Genomic DNA, 20534 nt, shown 5'->3' with positions numbered 1-20534 from the left:
TATATGACAGTACAAAACACCAGAAAGAAGACTGTTCATCCTGAGGAAGCCAAGCATGACCTTGGTCTGGATGGAAAACATGAATGTGCATTGCTGGTGGAAAGTTGAGTGTATGATGGAAGATAGCTCCAAAACAAAGCCTAGTAGGAACGAAAACCCTTTGGCCCCTTTTGCTACCTCCTGCTCTGGCATTTGTGCTTGGTCACTGAAACCCTTAACTCAACTGAGCTTGATTCCAGGCCCTCTGGCTGCTGACGACGTAGGGTTGTCCAGGGACTAGCCCACAGAAGGGCTGCCTTCTGGAAGTCTTTCTACATGGAACTCAGATCACACCCTACTCCAGCATTGGACAGGCCTACTGAGATAGAAATATAACCCTCATTCAATTTCTCTTCCTCAGCTGTACAACACCAATGTCCTCAACACAGCTGTTCAAGACCTTTGCTCTCACGAGTAACCCAACTTCCCTTCTCACTACCCACTACACCTCAATTTACTTGAAGTGAAAAGGCACAGGGCAGACTTGGAAATCTCCAAAATATTCATAATGAGTTCAGCTTCAGGGCAGCCCCTGGACAGTGTAAGGCAAATGAAGGAAAAGTCACTAACCCTATCTTGTCTTTCACAAGCCTGGCTTACAAAGGGGATTTCTATTTCTACAAAGCAGCATTTTGTATTTCTGATAGGGAGGATACAGAACATGCAGCTCCAAGATTTCAGAGTGCCTCACTGTAACACACAGGAATAGCACAGTTCAAAGATGGGACCATTCAATCCCTCTGTTCTTAGGCCAGATGGACCTGCCCTAAGATCAATGCCAGAAAGGACATTCTTCTGGGAAACTTCCCAATGCCCTTCTCAGCTGCACAACTGTGAACCAATTCCAACAGCTATGGCATGGTAGGACAGCTTTCATTTATATTTCACTACGTGCAAGGCAAATCAATGGATAAAATTTGAGATCCTTTTGCGAGGAAGAGTCACAGATGGATAAAAATATTGTTAAAAGAATTAGGAAAGGGGGAAAACCAGACATTCGTGGGATTCCCTGACAGCTCTGTGCAGAAGGAAGGGTTGGGCTGGAAAAAACAGGGCCTCAGGTTCCTGCCAAGCTGTCTGAGGCCAGTCCTTTCCAAATAGCTCAAAGAAACAGCCAAGGCTCCCTTGTAACCCTTTCAGAACTCCATTAGAGAGGAGGGCTGCTGTAGCCAGAGCCATTCCTACAGAGCACCAGAATATAGGGTCCCCTCATTCCTACAAGAATGTAAGGAGCAGAGTAGATGTACCCCATGAGAACGACAGGCACATTAACCCTCTGAAAACCACTCTGGAAAACAACTACTTTACCAGTGAATGGGAGGTTTAAACAAATGCAGAGGAAAGGAAAATGTGCTGGTCACTTTGCAACATGAAATATCTAGTACTGATACAGTGTATTTCAAAGACCTCTGAGATCAGGGATAACTGGTTAACAGGGATTACTAGTTAAGTAGTGCAAAACTCTAGAAGATTTCAACTTGTTCCATACTGAATTAGGTGTTTAACAGAACAGAAAAGATCCAGCAACTTCCACCACAGCCAACAAAATCCACCAGTGCAGGAAAAGAAGGAATGGGAAAAAAAAACCTCCTGAAAAAATTAATTACTTATACCTGTTGCTCAGTTCAACATTTACTGTAATAATCAAAGAAAAGCAACTGCATATTAATAAAAAACTCAGTGTTTAGCATGGTCAGAAACCAACAAGATATTCCTATACCTAAGCTGATATTAAAGAAATAAAAGATACTAAAGAAATTAAAGATACTAGTGTTATTTGCATGAAACTAGTGTTTTACCCCTTCTTGATGTACTGTTTTCATTTCTTGTCATCTCTGTAAAGATAGCCAGACAATTATTAGAGGGCCAGGAAGATTTCCATTTAGAATTTCAAAAGAATGGAACTGTTTAGTTTAGGAGAGACAAACAAGAAGGGAGATGATAGAAAGATAGAGAATAAATAAGGCAGAAAATAAATCAAGCATTTTTGTTTGCCTTCATGTGATCTTGTTATAGGTACACAGAATTTTGGCAAAATTTGGGAAAAAACTAAAAAAGGAAACTTTTGCATAATATGCACCACCCATGGAACCCATTGCTACAATTCAATGGGACTACATTTTTTGCAGAAGGTAAAATATGATTAATGACAATATCCATACTATACTATGCAGAACAAAGTATTGCAAGAACTACATGCCAGCTGTTATCAGTTAGAGGGCAAAATCTATCTTCCCCTCAGAAAGGGAATTTCCCTGCTGCCCATCAGACCATTTTTCATACTGATGACAGTGAAGATAGTAGCTCTGAAGCGGAGGATGGGAGAATTTAAGAGATTAGCAGCCCAGTCTAGGATAGCAAATCTTGTGTTTACATCAGGGTAAGGTCAGTTTGTGGAGGAAACTGAAAAGAGGAAACCCAAAATCATTATGTAGTATTGGTTCGGGAGAAGGTAGAAGACCCCTATCACTCCCCTCCACCTATCAACATGGGCTGCTTGCTTTCCGTAGTTTCTCCGTAGTTTGCTGTAGGGAATGGTAGGAAAGATCCTCTTATCTCCTCTGCAAGTCACACAGTCAAAAAGAAGCTTGGTCCCCCTCACATTTTGAGAGTTATTGTCAGAAAATGTAGTTGTCCAAGGCCAGCAGGCAAAGGCAATGCAGTGGCTGTGGCCCCCGTGCTCACCAGGGCCCATGCAGGGGAGGCTGCAGCTCCAGCAATGCTTCCCACAAGCAGCTGAGCAGGGAGGCCGCGCTCGCGCAGCTTCACTGGTGCCCTGCTCTGCCCTGCTGTGAGGCCTCAGTTTTGCTCCAGCTCCTACGGTCTCCCTGCACACAGCACAAACCTCCTCTGCCTCTGGAAAGGGTCCTGTGATTAATCTCACTTATTACCTCGGCAAAGTAACAGCGCGGCGGCTGCCGGCCAAGTCCGACTCAACAGCGTCTGGGGAGCCGAGGCTGCGGGGCCAGGCCTCAGACTGTCTGGGCAAGTCACGAGCTTTCCGCCTTCCCTCTCCTGCAGCCTCCACACAGACAGAGCCAAGACCTAGCTGTGGGAAGCAGGGATCCTTGAGGACTGTGCCAATCCATGGTGCTGAGGCCCAGAGCGATTTCCAAGCAGGATGGAGAGCAATTGGCCCTGACAACACAAGTTTCCTTAGTGTGACCAATATATATATATAGAAAAAAAAATACAAGGTGAGCCATGTATTTCTGAAGTTTAAGTCAGCCAATTCACTTCCACATTTAACAAGTTGTCACTGGTGACCCTGGGAGATATGCATGGAAGGAAAAAAAAAAACAACTAAAGGTAAGAGGTTGTTAAGGCAGAAAATACAGGCACAAATATGCATTGAGGCACAGGGAGAAGAACGTGCACAAAATGGAAACAGGTTGACTTGTAAAAATGTAGAGCTACCCAGGTAATAGTTCTGTTTTTCACCTGCCCTCCTCAAACCTCCTCTGAGCAGGAAGTAATAAACCCTAAATTCAGGGCTCTCAGAAATGCTGCCTCTCTCGTGAACCAGAGGTAGAATCAGCATGACAGAGCTGCTGAGGCAATGCAGACAGAGATGACAGAAAAATCACTGAACCCATCCTCAATTACTTCTCTACCTCAGAGAAATTGAATTAATTCAGGCATTAAGGTAAAGAGAAAAGAGAAGAGAACAAGCACTGTAGGGAACAAGGAACAGACATGTGGCTATGCTAGCAGAGGGCTGGACTCAGGGCTGCTGGCTGCTGCTGCTCTGGCACTTCTGTAGTGCTTAGCCAGGGCAGTGTTAAGGTCACCGTAGTTTGCTCAGGCTGAACTGAGGACCTACTGTGTAACCAATCCTCAGTGCTTGCTGCTTTCCCCCTTCATTTCCTCCAGAGGCATCAGCGTAGCAGAGCCTCCAAATCACCTTACACCTAGACGCTGTGCAAACAAATAGGCTCTGAACGCTTGGCAAATGCAGCACTGGAGAGCAGTCAGGTAGCCTCCACTTTGCAAGAAACCGCAGGGAGCTTGAAAAAACAATTTGGAAGAGAATGAAGTCACCATCAACCCAGAACTACAAGCTAACACTCATGTAACATAGAGAAGATATTTATTGTTATAAAAGCTTGGTGTTAGCCACCAACATCCCAGTAAATTCTCTTGGTTTTACTTCTACCTGCAGGCTGATACATAGTTAACTTTCTCCCACAGACCCAACTGCAACACCCATGCTGCTTCTGCCATGCTAAGCCCACCCTAGTCTAGCTCAAGTGTCTTGCAAAAAAGCAAGACTGTCCCATCAAGTGCTCACCCTTCTATCCTTGTAAGAATCACTACACTGTCTATTTCAGTCTCCCTTTTCTCATTGCTCTTCAGAGCTTATCTAGTCAGGGTCCAAGCAGGATTTTTTATTTCATATTCCACAGCTCCAAAATTTAAAATAAAAACTGAGGAAACAAAGCCACTTTCACCTTCCCTTCGTGTCAAACACAGCCAGCTGCCCCTCTGACACAAAGGATTGAGAACAGTGAATCACAATTAGCTGCTGATTGCTGTCTGGGGTCTTTCTGACAAAACTCAAAAGATTCAATGAAACTACAAAAGCCAAATACACCAGCTCAGAGAAAAGCCTCAAAAGAGACCTGGATTCTTCCTCATAAGTCCGAAGGTTATATACTTGGTGTGATCAGAGCATCTGAAACCTAGAACACACAGTACATGTACCCCTGGCAGTAAAAGAAATCAGCATGAAGCAGTAGTAGGCACTAGGTGCGGAATCAGGATATAAAGTATCCACTACCCAGCCAAGGCTAAGGAAGGCTAGCAATTAAAAGCAAAGTCCTGACTTGGGAGACTATTTTCATCAGCTGGGGTGTGCAAATGAGCAGAGTGTACAACCATTTTGCTGTAGAATTTTTGGAGTATAAATGGATAAATATTTCCTAATACAGCAGGCACAGGAAGCTCTTAAAGTAGTACTGGATTTCCTGGCATTGTTGATCTGTACATGAGCAGTAAATATATGCAATGCAACCCAGAAGCATCTGAGATGATAAATGCCTGGACAGCTTCTTCTGGTTTTCCATGCTATTCTATACTTCTAGACAAGGAAAAATAAAAACAAAAATACCCAAAGCAGAGATTGTTTGGGAACCTGGACATACAGCAAGTATGTGCACACAGCCTGTGAGGCCCTGAGAGCTGTTGCTATTACTGAGAGTGATAGCAGAGTAAATTAAACTTAAAACCCTCTTAGATCAGAAAATTCAAAAAGCATGTGTTTATATAAATTTAAACCAGATAAGACACGTCTATCAACAAAACATTTCTTGATGAACCTGAGCAGCTTGGCGAAAATTATGAGCTAAGAAGTATTTCAGACATGTCAAGCAAGGAAAAGAGGAGAATCCCTTCTCTCTGACTGCAGTAGCCCTTCACAGGCTCTCTAATATAAATTTGACTGCCATTCTACCCTCTGACTGATGACAAGGAAGCTTGCCTACCTGCCCTAACTAAATTAGATAAGTCTGTAAGAAAATCCAAGGAAAAAATATGCTGAGCAGTTTAGAAGTGTGAGGTCAGTCTTCAGGTTTGAGATAGATGTTATGAACGAGCAGGAAGCTAATGAAACAGATCTGAGAACACACTGACCATTCCACTGCTTAATTCTTGCCAATTTACTGCCCCATGACATGAACATGAGCAAGGATGGCTGCTGCTGAATACAAGTTGCCCATTGAAAACACAGAAATCTGCACCAGCTAGAAGGAAATCTTTCTTGCTAGTTTTGGTCCAGGTCTTAGAGATTTAGTGACCCACAAAGCCCAAGTAATTATTGGAGATGAAATCCACTGTCTTTTTCAAAAAACAAGTGGCACAGCAACTGCAAATTCCAGTGCCAGAAACCTCTATTAACCTCCATCTACTGTCCTCACAGCTATTTGCTAACAGGTACTTCAAAGCTAGTTTATGTTCTGTTTCAACAAGTTTTATTCTGTTAAACACCTGATTTTTTATATTTTCTATGAAACCAAGACTGCTTTCAGGAAAATAATTTCTCAAGAGCAGCTATAGTATAGTCTTGGCTTCAGTAGACTCATTGTTTCACTGAATGAGGAATCACTTTTATGGTTGTGGTCCCTGGATTACATTACTAAAATTGCGATAAAAATTACATATGGCAATCCTTAATAACGCTACTACAAATTACATTACATGTAATCACATGTAATGCCTTTACAGCACAACGTGAAGGAGTGACAATCCTGCCTGATGGACTGAGTGAGAAGCTGAGACAGAACTGAGACATGGCACTGAGACAGGACTAGGATTATAGAAGGAGAGAACAGATTTGGCATAATTTCCTTGATACACAGAGGGCAACAAAGGCAGGTCTGCAGCAAATGCAGCAGAGGTTGACAGTCACATCACAGCAGTCAGAAGTAAGGCCACATACAACCTGGAACATTTCACCTCTTGTGCAGCCCATGCAGCCCCGTAGGCTTCTTTGTCAGAGGTGCAGCAACAGACTAGGAGATCATTTGAGTGGAAACAGTGCCAATACTTATAGAAAATGGCAAAAAATCAAAACAACCTCAACATGCACAGCAGTGCAGATTTAAAAAATACCTAGTTTAGCACCTTATCTCATGCAAAGAAAAGGAATCAACAAAAGAAAGGATAACTTCTTTTGAGATACATTTAGATAAGTCACTACTGGGAGAGTGGGAATTAAAGGGGAAGGTGATTTGTCTAAAAGAATAGCCTGAATCCTACAGCTTTGCCAGTATCAAAACAAAATTTTCTAACCAACTTTGTATGGCACAGAACCAATATAAAAAACTGAGTGAGGACTGCACTTCAGAGACAGATGCCTGAACTGGAGCTAAGTGCAAGCCAGATATGAGACCCATTCACAGAACAATTCCACCCTTGCTGAATTCTGCAACTGATAGAGGAGAATCTCAATCTCAAAAACAGGAAGCTTTTCTTCAGTCACCCAGCACTGAGCACAAGCTGACGCCCATCAGATGACCCTGAAGGTATGAATTGCTTGCTCCAATGTAACAAATCAAGCAGCAAAAAAGGCATTTACAATACAAGATAGCCATCCCCACATACCATGACCTTGATATTCCTTTTGGAATTCTCTCATTAAGCAGAAATTCACAGACCAAGTAATCCAGCACTGCCTCAAGTGCATCAATCATTTCCAGATTTACACAACAGTCTTAACTCCCAGTATTTTGGCCATTCAATAAAAGCAACCATGAAGATAAAATAATTCAATAGAGAGTCTTAAGGCATCTTTCTGACTCTTATTCTGAGGACAGAAAACAGAGCAACTGAAGTAATGAAAGACTAAATGACTCATAAAAGGTTTGAAGATGGAATCTTCTATCAGTTGTGACAGGAAAATTCTGAAATATTTTCAGATTGCTGTACAAAATAAAACAAAGTTTAACTAAATGCATTAAAGTATGCACACAATGCTAGATGAGGCACCACCCAGCAAATCATTCAGAGTGGAGTTATGGGCATTAGTAGTGGGGTCTGCAGCTCTGTCTGTGAGCCCATGCAAAGGTGCAAACAGAACTGAAAAGGGAATGGAAGCTCTAGGACAGCCTGCAAGATGCTGCTCTCCCAAACCATGGAGGAGGGGAAAGCAGTTTACACCTGTTGGATAGGTTCTTTATTTGGAGTAGGTAATAGCTTCCCTGGATGGGGTCCAAGAGCAGAATCACCACCACTTCTCTCAATAACTTTAAAACCCTGAGGCAAACATTGTGCTGGAACAGAAACAGGCCAGGAATTAATTTTTCACATTCCTCTTCTTGAGGCAGGATGAAAAGTACTGACTGATGAAATAAGAACAATTTCACTTGAGCTTTCCAAATCCCATTACAATCCTTCTATTGAAGGACTCGTTTGGGAAAGCATCACCACTCAGATCACATGCCTTCTGCACTGTGTTTCTCCCTCTCTCATTTCTCTCCATCTTTCAGTAGCAGTCAGGCACCAGTGATATAAATCAGTATTTTCATGTACACAGTGCTTTCCAGACCTAAATTAATGTCTTGGAGAAGCTCTGCTTTATTATTCAGTTTTAGAAGACAAAAATGAACACTTAGGCAAATGACTCAATATTATTTACTGGAGTGGCAAAGGAAGAACTCAAATCTCCAGCAGTCTTGAGCCTGTATTCCAGCCTGGTTACTGCAGCAAGTTTGCCTTGCTCCTAGCTTCCACGATTCACACTCCTGCAAGTAAATCTTGCTGCTCTTTGAATCACAGGAAGAATGGTTTTACTGTAGAATCAGTCCTCGGCCCCGATTCCCAGGAGTGTGTAAGCCGTAAGTATAAATTCCAGTGCCCAAAATTAATATGGAGTATAAAGAACACATCTGGAAAAGAAACACTGATAAACACTCCTCTATCATTGTATAATCTACATTTGATATTCAAGGAAAAAGCATGAAGATGAGGACTTAGTGGAGATTTTGAGAACACATCTGGAAAAGAGACTCTGATAAACACTATCATTGGATAATCTACACTTGATATTCAAGGAAAAAGCATGAAGATGAGGACTTAGTGGAGATTTTTGCAGAATCAGGTCTAAGTCAGCATTCTGCATATATATCTCAATTGCCAGCAAACCAAAACTTACAGATGCAGGGATGGGAAATGATCAAGGGAAAATAGACATTTCCCTCTCATCCACCATGTTCATCTATGCCCTTATTTCACCATGCATCAGATCTAAGTCTGCATTCTGCATATATATCTCAATGCCAGCAAACCTAAACTTACAGATGCAGGGAAGGGAAATGATCAAGGGAAAACAGACATTTCCCTCTCATCCACCATGTTCATCTATGCCCTTATTTCACCATGAACCTGTCAGCTCTGGGAACATAGCTATCTTCATATGGCTAGTTTCTAGACCTGAGAGGAACCATTACTAAGCCCTTAGAATCACACATTTGTTCATGCTAGAGAAGATCCTCCTTTTAAGAGCCTCAAGTCCATCTGTTAACCTTAACACTACCAAGTTCACCATTAAAACATGTCCCTAAGTACCACATCTACACATGTATTAAAAATCCTCAGGTGACTCCACCTCCCTAGGTGGCCTGTTCCAATACCTGAAAACCCTTTTGGTGAATAAATTTTTCCTAATATCCAATCTAAACAAACCGTTTTGGTGAATACATTTTTCCTAATATCCAATCTAAACTTCCCCTGATGGAACATGATATCATTTCCCATGTCCTGTAGTTGTTATGTGGGAGAAGAGACCAACACACACCTTGCTACAACTTCCTTGGAAGGAGTTGTACAGAGCAATATTGTGCCCCCCACTCCCCAAGACTCCTTTTCTCGAGGATAAACAACCTCAGCTCCCTTAGCTGCTTCATCTAACACTTGTGCTCCAGACCCTTCACCAGCTCTGTTGCCCTTCTCTGGACATGCTCCTGCATCAGAGCAAGAAGCCAAACACAAATTACAAATAAGCAATGAGTGCATTGCATTCTTCTTCAAAAAGCTAGAGCAGCAATTTTAACTTACCTGACTGCTGAAGAGACAGATCTTTTGTCATCTCTATGAGTGTCTGACTGAACAGGCCACAGTGACCCTCTTTTGTTGAGTGGTGACCAGTAGCTCTGTGGGGCAGCTGCATTCCCCTTGCTTATAGCTCCACTTGCCAAGTCCAGGTTTGTTAACTAAAGAGGCAAACAAACAAACAAACAAAAAAGAAACAAAACAAAAACAAACCCAAACAAACTATCAGAGACAATAAAAAGCTAAGAGAAGAGAAAGAGGTATCACTAAGTAAATGTGATAGAGTATGTACTAAGTTAAGTGAAACTGCTAGAATATGGAAATATTCAAATGTAAAAGCACTGTGCTAGTTGCATAAAGCAGTGATTGATGACACCAGCATCCACTGTACCCGAGATGAATTCAGGGGCCAGCATGAAAATTACAACCCTTCCATTCACAGAAGAGCAGATGAAGAAAAGGACAAAGATGGGGCAAAAATCCCAAAGTAAAAAAGTTCCTGCCATGTGAAAAATAAACTCCACATGCACTGATCAAAAGTTAGAAGCTTTAATATCACACTGAGCAAAGACCATAGTATCTCTCCAGTCATGGTGAGCTGTGTCACTAAGTCAACCATACACACCTGGCCTGTCTCTACCCCTCTCTATACAAACATACAGACACAACTCAAAAGCATAAGTACTTTAGATACAAAATTCAAACCAAAACTCAACCAAACATTAAAGAAACTGCTCACATAAGCACTTACAAATACTGTGTTCACACAAGTAAACACACAAAGATCATGTCAGGTGTATATCTGCAATATCAAGCTCTAAAACCTGTAAGTTTTTAAGCATATAACATGCATTCCATTGTTTCTTTCACTGAGCATTCCTCCTGTGTTGCTCACACTCTTGAAAGATCAAACTCTGCATGCAGACACTATCTGTTAATGTATTGAAGAAATACATCATGCAATGGATCTACTACAGCAGTGGAATGGTTTACATTTTGAAAAAAAGTAACAAAACAATAGAAAAGTTGAAAAGCCAACTTAGCAAAGGCCTTCTAGTCAGGCCCTGACATAAAACTACTTTAAATTACATGATCACATTTTACTTTTTAGGAACAACAGAAACATCAGGGTCTGCACAATGCCTAGGATCATATGGTGAACCGGACCTACGTGTATTGGACCTCCTCCCTTCTGTAGCAATTGAAGGCATGTGTCCAATGAAACATAGGACACAGAAAGAAGTAAGAGTCTAATGACTAGCCCTGCTCCAGATCTCAAAGGGGGATGTTTTTTAAGACACTTAAAGTGTGACTTAAGCATAGCTTAACAATGCTCTTTTTAACAGAATTTGAGTGCAATTGCTCAAACAAGTACATACCACCTTCATTGTAACACAATACACTCATACTTAAAATGGGCTTGTTCAGGACTACAGACAGTCCTCTCACTGAACTCTGGACCATAAACATTGACAACACAGTACATTGTCCCTCCTGTGTTTTAGCAGTACAAGGCACCTAACAATTTTGTAGGTTCAGAACGCCAACTTCAAGCTCTGGACAGGATTAAACTCTAGTGGTTATACCCTAGGCTTCTGCCCACTTCTCCAAAAGCAACCACCTTTATCTCATCCCTTCCCAGGTCTATCCTTTCCCATTCTTGCTCCTCATCTATGTGTCATTATTCTCACACAGTCAGTCTCAGCTTCTGCATTTCTAGAGTCATTCTCCCTGCTTTCCTCAGTACAGTTTCATTCTTACAGACTTTCAGCACTAGCTTCCTCCCTACATCTGGACCCTGACCCACATTATTTCAGGTCTGGAACCTTCCACAGGAGTAGTTACTTGATCTGTCTTTCCACACTTCCATTCTTGGTTTCTCACATGTCCTATATCCTAGTAGTTCTGGTTTTATTCCCCTCCCCAGTCCACTCCTTTTGCCAACCTCTCTGTTGGGCTGCCCACATTTACCACACCACCACTCCATCCATTTCTGTTTTGTCTGGTTCTCAGTGTTCTCTCCTAAATTATGTCAAGATACAAATTTCCCAGCCTCCATATCCTAGCTGTTCTCCACACCTGGCACAATTCCTTCTAATTCTGCAGTCAAGTCAGACAGTCCCCAAACCAACACGGACCAGGTTACTGAAAACACAGGAGAACAGGAGCTCAAGCCAACGTACATTAGAGGTGCAAATACAGAGAAATTCAGTTTAGCAGCCTCAATGTGGAGAGACCCTTCAGGAGGCTGAGAAGGTCTAGCAGGTCTTGCTGAGTATATTACACCTGAAGTTTTTAAACAGTTATTCTGCAATCAAGCTTTAACAAAATTCTGAATTCCAAATTGCTATTTCAAAGCATGGGAGATGAGATGTAAAAAAAAAAAAAAGGTTCTGTAGATATCAAAAAAGCACAAAATATTTTTTTAACAAAGCCTCGGTTTTGGCTGGAATACTTCACCTTGCCTGAAGTGCTCTGAAAACTAAACAATAAGCACAGAAAATATTAATTCAAATGAATAAAGTTTCAGAACACTATAAGCAATTTAAGAGAAGATATTACAGTGGGGCTTTATCAGACAAGCTTAGTAATGGGTAGTGTTATCCACCTTATACAAAAAATAGTATTATGTGACATTTTGGTGCCTCTACCTCACCCTTAATGTTGCTGTGTTCCATAGAATTTAATTAAAATTTAAAGCATCTTCATTGCAGTAACAGAAAGCTTCAAGTAAGATTTAGTTCTGATTGTGCCAGGCACTATACAAATACCTAACAATGACAGCTGCTGGTCACAAAGAATTTATTGTCTGAAAAGAAGGAAGAATGGTAAATTATGCAAACACAGAAGGCAACATGGTAAATAAAATAGGTTATATACAATTCTTAGCTTGTCAGCAACAGTGATCACAACTTTGCTAACACATCCAATGTGTGAAATGAAGATGACTTCATCCAATTTTCTCTCCTCATTATCTTGATGCCAAGAACCATTTAGTCTGATGAATTATGACCTCAATCCTACTCTATTACTGTGACATGCTTTCCTCTTTAATTATCATTGTATCAACGTATCATTGCTTATTTGAAATCTGTCTTTTCAAGCAGGTGAGCAAATAGCTTAGCATGGGTAATGGTGACATTTCACACATTCCAGACAGACAGGTGTTTAAACTACAGTAGGATTAAAAACAGGCAAAGGATTCAGAAAGACAGAGAACACCAGCAAGAATAGAAAGTTTAGCTGCAGCCAGCCCACCCAGACAGGTGTTACTGCTTGTTACTGTGCCATGCTTTGAGACATCTCAGCTGCTATAATTAGCTGGCCAGGATGTTTGGGAGGATTACTGAGGCAACCCCAACACATCTGTGCTCAGCAGGGGCTTCATTTTCTAATCTTCCTGTGCACCTGATGGAACTACATTCCTCCCTTTACAGAGGCAAACAGCAGCAAATCAGTTGGTACTTTGGTGTAAAAGGTAATGTAGAGCACCTGGACCAAAATATCCATACAGAAGAGCTTGTACCTTCAGAAATAGTAGTAATGGAGCAAAACCAAACAAATAAAAAAATCCTCCAAAACCAAGGCATGCTAGTGGGGCTCAGAGAAGGTGGTTATTGGTGTGCATCTATAAGAATTAAGATAGTTTTCAAATTGAGTTGCAATAAGATGGGTTCAAACTCTCCTGCTTGGTAAGATTCCTGATTTTCATTAGCAGTGATGGACTTGAGAGTATTTTTCCTGACACTGACAGTACGACAGGAGACCTGTGTGGCCTGCATTGCACACTTCAAACATCCCAATTTTCAAACATCTCTTGTCACATCTACACATTCTTTGTGGACCTTGCACAAGGCAAGACAATACACAGCTAATCTCTCATGACAGAAGGATTCATAAAGTTTGGCCACAATTTTTAAACTGCTTGGGACAGCAAAGATTTCAGAAGCTGAAAGGAACATGCTGACTGAAGAACACCATGATATAGTAAATCCTCAAAAGCTCTCATGGAAGGAAAAGGCCCCACTTGATGTACTTCTATTTATGATACAACATGAAAAAATGGAGGGAGGGGAGAAGAACATGTGGATTGTCACAGCCATATCAATAGAGACCTGTGTTAAAAACAGTATTTATATGTATTGTTACATTTACTGCAATATAATGCTAATAAGCCAAAAGACAAATTATTGCATAATGCTGAAATACTTTCCTACATTTATTTTTAAATATTACAAGGTAGGTTTATGACTGCAATACACCTGCCTTGCCAGCAGAGACACATAAGCTTAAAAGAACTGATATTATGGTCATGCCTTATTCAGAGAAGTTTATTTCTGAAAAAACTTTAAGACTGAAAACAAGGCCACAACACAGAATGATACCCCAAAGTGCTGCAGATAGGAGTTGAGGGGTTTGTTTTTGTTAATCTGCTTTTAAAATTCAAGATGAAATATGAACTCTCCAAATACATATAGGAATAAAAACTTCAGGATAGAATTTGCTTTCAATTAATGGCAGCCTACAGACCAAGATCCATTGTATAGTACTTTTAAGGACTCACAAGCAAGAGTCAGAAAAAGAGCTTAATATCTTACACTTTTCTGATCAACATTATACTAGTCCTTCAAGAGGTTCCCATTATCATATCCAATAATCTTTTTTCTACGATAATTTCTTTTTGATCTTCTCTAATGGTTGAAATATGCTAAAGCCATCAATTTTAACAATCAGAAAAAGAAAACAATAATAATGATGTTGCAGATCAGCCTCCATGGATTCAGGAAAAGCCTCCTAAAAGCCTGAATGCTTCTCTTACTAGTTTGTAGGAGTCAATCAGGGTGAAGAGGGACAGATCACCACTAGAAGTTGTGACTCTGCCCTTCTTGGCAGGCAGTGAAAAAGTGACTTGAATTTTCATTACCAACATCCTGAACAGCAGATCCAAAGTTTCTCTGGTCAACATGTTACAACAAGCAATACACTATAAATTGCCTACTTGATCCTCTCCAGTTGGCAGTTTTAGTACTTTTCTGGCAGAAGCCAGTCATATCTTGTTGCCTAAAAAGTGGTGGAGCTTGGGGATCTACAAAGTCTAAAGATCATTTCTCTTATTTGGAGCCACACTTCATTCTTTGCACTTCACACATCTCACATTTCCATTTGGATCTTTCTGACTGGTGAGGAGGAAAAGGAGCTCAAGAGCTCAAGCTATATTTCACATGTCAAGCCTAAAAGATATGCCAAAAGAATGCAGTAACCATAGGCCTACTTTGTCTCTTCCAAAAGACCTTCAAAATGATAAAATCTTCACAGTCAGAAGCAGGAGGAGACAGTTTTCAGCACAACAAACCCGATCAACAAAGGCATACACGAATAAACAGTTTACTGAGAAACTTTTTTGTTTAAAGAAGGATTGGACAAGGATAAGATACACATAAAATCACTACTCCTCTGCCTTAGGATCAGACAAGAATCCTTAAATTTTGGTGAGTCAGTCAGGATAAGATGACACTGTATCATGAGCTCAAAGAGGGAAACATTCCAGTTGAAAACTGAAAATGTGCAAAATGTTTCATCATTTGTAGTCTCTTTTGCCTTTCAATCTATTTTTACCATATGCTCTGTAAGCATACATATCCAGAAGTTTATCCAGTTTGACTCCTTCAGGATCCTTCAGTCAATCCCTACTTCTCCATTTTGTTACTTACTGTTCATCCAGCAATGCCAACGTTATCCAACAGCTTGCAAATGAAACACGCTTTTTCTTTCATTACCTGGCTTTCATAGCCACAAGTATTTTCACTGCCAAGCCTTCCTCAAACACAGAAACCCCTAAGGTCTTCAAGATCCATGAAATCTTTAACAGAAGGGAAGAGCTAAGAACTTGCCATGTGGAGGAAAAAATAATGAAATTTTGCTGTATTCCTTCAGTCATTTTTCTTCCTTCAGCCTTCAGAGACAACTGACTAGATGCTACAACAACATAAATACTCACTGTTAACCTATCCTCTCCCCTAGAGTGTGTTGCACCTTCCTAGCTTTCCCACAGAGCTCCCAGTTATATCTGGGACCCAGGACAGGCTGCCATGGCTTGGTCTAACAGCTTGCAGGTCTGCCAGTACTACTGGAAGCAGTCCAGCTGCCTTGCCTTCCTTAATGCATCAAGATACTGGAATCCAACAGGCTATCCCAGTAGGTGGGGGGAGAAAAACCCCAAATCACAAATAAGACATACACACACACACACAACCACTGTCTGAACAGTGTAACAAAATGTACCATTCCAAATTCTGTGAGGAAATAATGTAATACAAACAGATTTTTCTAAAACCACCTTTCTGTTACCCAGGCCATCTAGCTGACCACACTCCATACTAAAGCAGCTTAATTTTAGGTACAGATTTCAATTTGCAGTAACAACTGGCCAAGGAGGGAAGAACTGGGGCTAACAGGCTGGGAAGTGTGAAATCTGTGTGTGTACCAAGGCTGATCTGGCCAAAGGCCTGTGACATTCCTTCTTTGCTCTCTGAGCTTACCAGCTTACAGGATATACATATGCATACAGAGCACAAGTGTTCCAGTCTCCAGAAAACGTTCCAGACAAAGACCTGCCAAAGACATTCCTGGGAAACCTGACAAACTTGCAAATTCCTTTGTAGTGTCTCCAGCATATGCATCCATTTAACAATGAAAAAAGAAAATTCAAGTTAGTGCTGCTGCTGTGGATAGTTGAACTCCCTCTCTTCCTTCTCCCGAAAAAGTCAGGCTTTCATTTAGACACTCTCTGCCTCAAAACTTCCAGTGGGAGTGATTTTTACAAGGCACAATCCTGCCAAAAGTTTGATGATCAGGGTGTAATCTTTCCCATAACATGAGACCTAGCTGCTCAGCCTGGCCTGTTTGGTGACTATCTGCAGATGTTACGGCATCATAACAAAACCCTCTGCTTCTATTCCCTGTGGAGCCTCAGAGCAGAAGGAGTTCAACATAAGCACTGCAGAAACTACAGTGATATTTTCACTTCCTACAACCTCTGCTGAGACCAACTGGTTGCATTACTGGTGCTGCTACAAATCAGTAGTAATAAAAGTAATTCCAGCTCCTGTATGAACAGTTTGAGTGAGGAGAAGATGAGGCGCTGCAGCAGTGGAGAGGTGTGTGAGAGAAGAAAGAAAAATGCCCCTCAGGGGTGATTGCCTGCTTCTTGCTTCTCTTACTAATTACAGAAAGATGCCTTTTTTCTTTACACTTCCCTTTCTCTCCATCAGTGGGAGTATAAAAACCAAAGAAATAGTCACACAAGGAAACAAACTAAAATAAAGTGGGTTGAGTCAAACCAAGGGATCATCACTGAAACAAACCCAGAACTCCTCAGTGGGGAAAACAGCCTCACCAAATTTCTTGAAGTATTTGCTGCACCCTAAATTTAATGCTCTTGTTCTGCTGTTCAGGTCTAGACAGGAAAGAGCTGATGCCCACTGGGACCTGTACAGGGTGCTTTGGCAGACTGGCAGTTTGCTCTGTCAAGGACAAGGCAGGCAAGGGTACTACACTGGTAACTAGGACAGCTAAATGAGGCGTGGTGGGGCTTCCAATATTGCTGATGTTAAGATGAAGCTCACTATTTCAGGATTCCTGCAGCATATACAGGGTCCCTCTGGGACACTGTAAAATGCTCCATTCAATTCTTCCTCACTCCTTCTCCCTAAGGTTTAGTAAATTCACCTGCTTCTTGCTCTTTTCCACCTTCTGTCTAAATGAAAAATGTAAAATAAGTGTCCCATCCTCCACTGGATCTGTCAGTATGCTTGCAGGAATCCTGGCTGCTGGATCTTGGGCACTGACTGGCTGCACAGCACAGAAGGAGGCAGCTCTGTATAGCCCTTGCCTGGGTGGTCTGATGTTATCCCTGTGATTAAACTCCCCGGCTGCAAGAATTGGAGCTATTCCTGATGATAGCTGGGACCCAAAATCTCTCACTCTCCCACACACACACACAGAGTCAGAGCTCCCACCAGGTTTCCCCTCCTTCTCTTCCTCCTCCTCTTGGTCAAGCTGGCCAATTCAACACATTCTTCAGCTCCCTAGCATTAATAACTATGAAGTACTACAGCCTGCTAGATATCAACTCCAGCTCCCCCCCATCACCAGGCAATGATAAGGACCTCACACAGATACAGTATTGCAGAAGAATTTTTACCTTACAGCATGCTTCAGAGAAAGAAGTAACATGCTATTTACAAAGAAAAACACTCATGCATCCAGGATTCAGCCACCTGGCTCTGGATGTACACACATGCTGTGTATTTTCATGTCCTCCCTGCAGAAAGTCTTGCAATGCAAACACATGGAAATATTTTGTGCTAGACACACATGAAATAAAGACTTCTGACTAAAGCCTGGTATAAAAGGAAAAGTAGTCTGGATAAGCCTTCATCTAACTATCCATCAAGAAAGGCCAATGGCTTAGGCTAGGTACAGGTAAGAACCCCCTCTTAGTTCAGCTGTGCAGAAGTCACAAAGCAGTCAGTAAGATCTCTACAACACAAATCAAGGCAAGAAAGACAATGAAGTTCCTCTCCAATGGAATGGGCTTGCTGAACTCGTATTTTCAGGACTCATGCCCCAGCTCACCAACATACCTGCCTTGTTCCCCAAGAGTACTGTCACTATCTTGGGCTCATGGGACACAATGGGCAAAAAGAACAAGAACATTTTAGGAAACTGAAAAACTGTTTTACCACACACCATTAATCATTATACTGCACACATTGACAAAGACACCATCACTTTGTAAAATAATTAGCAAGCATCCAACTGACATAACTAGGGAAATCACCAATTTCAAATACTTAGTTCCTCACAAGTGTCTCAGTAACCCACTTATCATAACAAAAAGATTGACTACAGTAAAGCAATGTGACAAAGAAAATCCAATAAACATGGAAGCAGCAGCCTAGAACCTGTTCTTCAGTATACAAGGTCAGTTCAGATTAATGGCCCTGCAAACTCACTATTCTGTCTGACAACATATTTCAGAAGATAACAATTTTGGTTTTCACACATATAGCAAGCATCTTATTGATAAGGCGAATAATTTATTTCTGTATGGTAAAACCTATGAATCTATCATTTGCAAAATGCTCATTATTCTGTCTGATGAAACTATGGCCTACTAATTTTTCAGCCTTAATGCTATCCCATTTTGGGAAGTTTCAGAAGGTAAATAAATTCTGTGACAATAACTATTCACTTTTGCCATAACTTTTTACTCCAATATCTTCCTGCTAAATGGAATATCCTCTTCTTATTATGAGAAACATTAATAAAATAAACTTTATTTACCTTGTCTTTCATTGCTCCATGTAATTCCTTCTCACTTATCTCCTCTCTCAAAAAACTTTGTTTTCACCATCTCATTAAAACTGCATTTGCAGTCAATCATTTTAAACACAATTTTTCCCAAATTCACTTTAGAAATATCACCCAGAAGTGAAAACAGTTTTGAGGGAGGTTGTGTAATTGATGTTTACACTAAACATATATATCCTATCCTGTTCCTTAAACACACTAATTTTTCTTTGCTGACTTTACTGCTTAACTCAAAACAGGTATCTGCACTGAGCTTTCAAAGAAATAATTATTTTCTTCCCTAAAGAAATAAAGTTTAGATTAATCATTCAAGAGGTTAAAATTATTGCTTATCATATAGTCAGTTAATTGTAAACACTGAACTTGATCTACCAGTGTCTACCCTAATTAAGAAAGCTCTCAAATTTCTACTAGTTTTACTCATAAAAATCAAAACAAGCAAACATAGTGACAAATTACCAGGAGGTAAGCTCAAGTTTAAGTTTATAGCACACACCTAACTTCACTGTAACTGAACATGGGACTCTTGTAGCCCACATTATACTGAAGGTAACAAGAAATTACCTCACGTAGTAGAAATGAGCTGCACAAACACAGATGAACACTACAGAGTAGTTAATCTACTGTAAACTCACACCCTATATTACCTGGCAATAACTTACTTTTGAATTCATTCTTTAAGTAATAAAATGCCTTATTAATGTCTTTATGAACCCCCTCCTTTCAAACCTTTAATTTTACACTGGATCATGTACATTCTGTGCTATGTATCTTCAGTTATCCCCTTGCTATATAGCAAATTTACTTTTTTTTGTTTGTTTTTGGACTTTTTTTTGATCTGTAATAAAACTTTATCTTCCTACAGACACCTGTCCATCTTAACAGCATTTGATAAAAGCTTGTCAAAAACCTTTTGGAAGTTTGAATATAAACAAGCTAAACTGAGGGCTGTTTTTCTCAGTTCAAAGAACTCTAATAGATGGGCATAATAAATTACTCACTTATGGCCATTGGAGATCAGATACCTCCTCATTAGCCTACTCAGCCTCTGCCTTACCAGGTTAATGCTGGACCCTCAAAGGCACATTTACCACGGAGATCTCTGTTGCTTGCTCCCAGACACATGGGGCAGCTAATGATAGGCACACCTCTCTATTTTGGATGTAGAGTACTATAGTTAGATTGCACATACTGCAAAAATCAGCCAGTGTCTGAAATAGTATGGATAGTGGTACCTAACTCCCACTGCTGTCATAATCTCAAAATGAGCTTTATTATTAGAAAAAAAATAGAAATAGTAGAAAAACACAAGTTAATGAAAGGCAAAATGTTCCCACATGCTTTGTGTGACTGTCTGTGAGGACTGAAAACTGAGCACAACAGAACAAACCTGCACAGCAGTAAGGCTTTACATTTCTACAGCTCCATTTCTCATGTGCTAAGAATTGTATATGTTGAGTGTCAGTGTGAAGTTCCTACCTCACCTTCCAGAAGTGAATGGAAAGGACTGACAAGACAGAAAGCCAATGTAAATACAAAAATCTTGTTTTCTTCAGAGAACAGATCTTAAACAT

The 20534-nt window shown here is 40.7% G+C and overlaps 1 protein-coding gene across 11 annotated transcripts in view; it reads right to left on the bottom strand.

Moving 5' to 3' along the window:
- The window catches only part of TTLL5 (tubulin tyrosine ligase like 5), a 125159-nt gene that overhangs the window by 41016 nt on the left and 63609 nt on the right, over window positions 1-20534 (bottom strand). For 9 of the 11 annotated variants that reach the window (XR_005627094.1, XR_005627095.1, XM_039705368.1 and 6 more), the window contains one exon: window positions 9592-9746. The exons of the other annotated variants lie outside the window; for them this stretch is intronic. Coding sequence is in view for 7 of the 9 variants with exons in the window: in XM_039705368.1 (XP_039561302.1) it covers window positions 9592-9746 (155 nt within the window). In the remaining 2 variants the exon portion in view is untranslated. The remainder of the gene's footprint in view (window positions 1-9591; window positions 9747-20534) is intronic. 11 annotated transcript variants of the gene reach the window in all.

This window comes from Passer montanus, unplaced genomic scaffold (genome assembly GCF_014805655.1).
Source record: "Passer montanus isolate IOZ18808 unplaced genomic scaffold, ASM1480565v1 scaffold18, whole genome shotgun sequence".
Lineage (NCBI taxonomy): Eukaryota > Metazoa > Chordata > Aves > Passeriformes > Passeridae > Passer > Passer montanus.
Note: the sequence above shows the minus strand (reverse complement) of the source record. Positions and strands in the feature narration are given on the sequence as shown.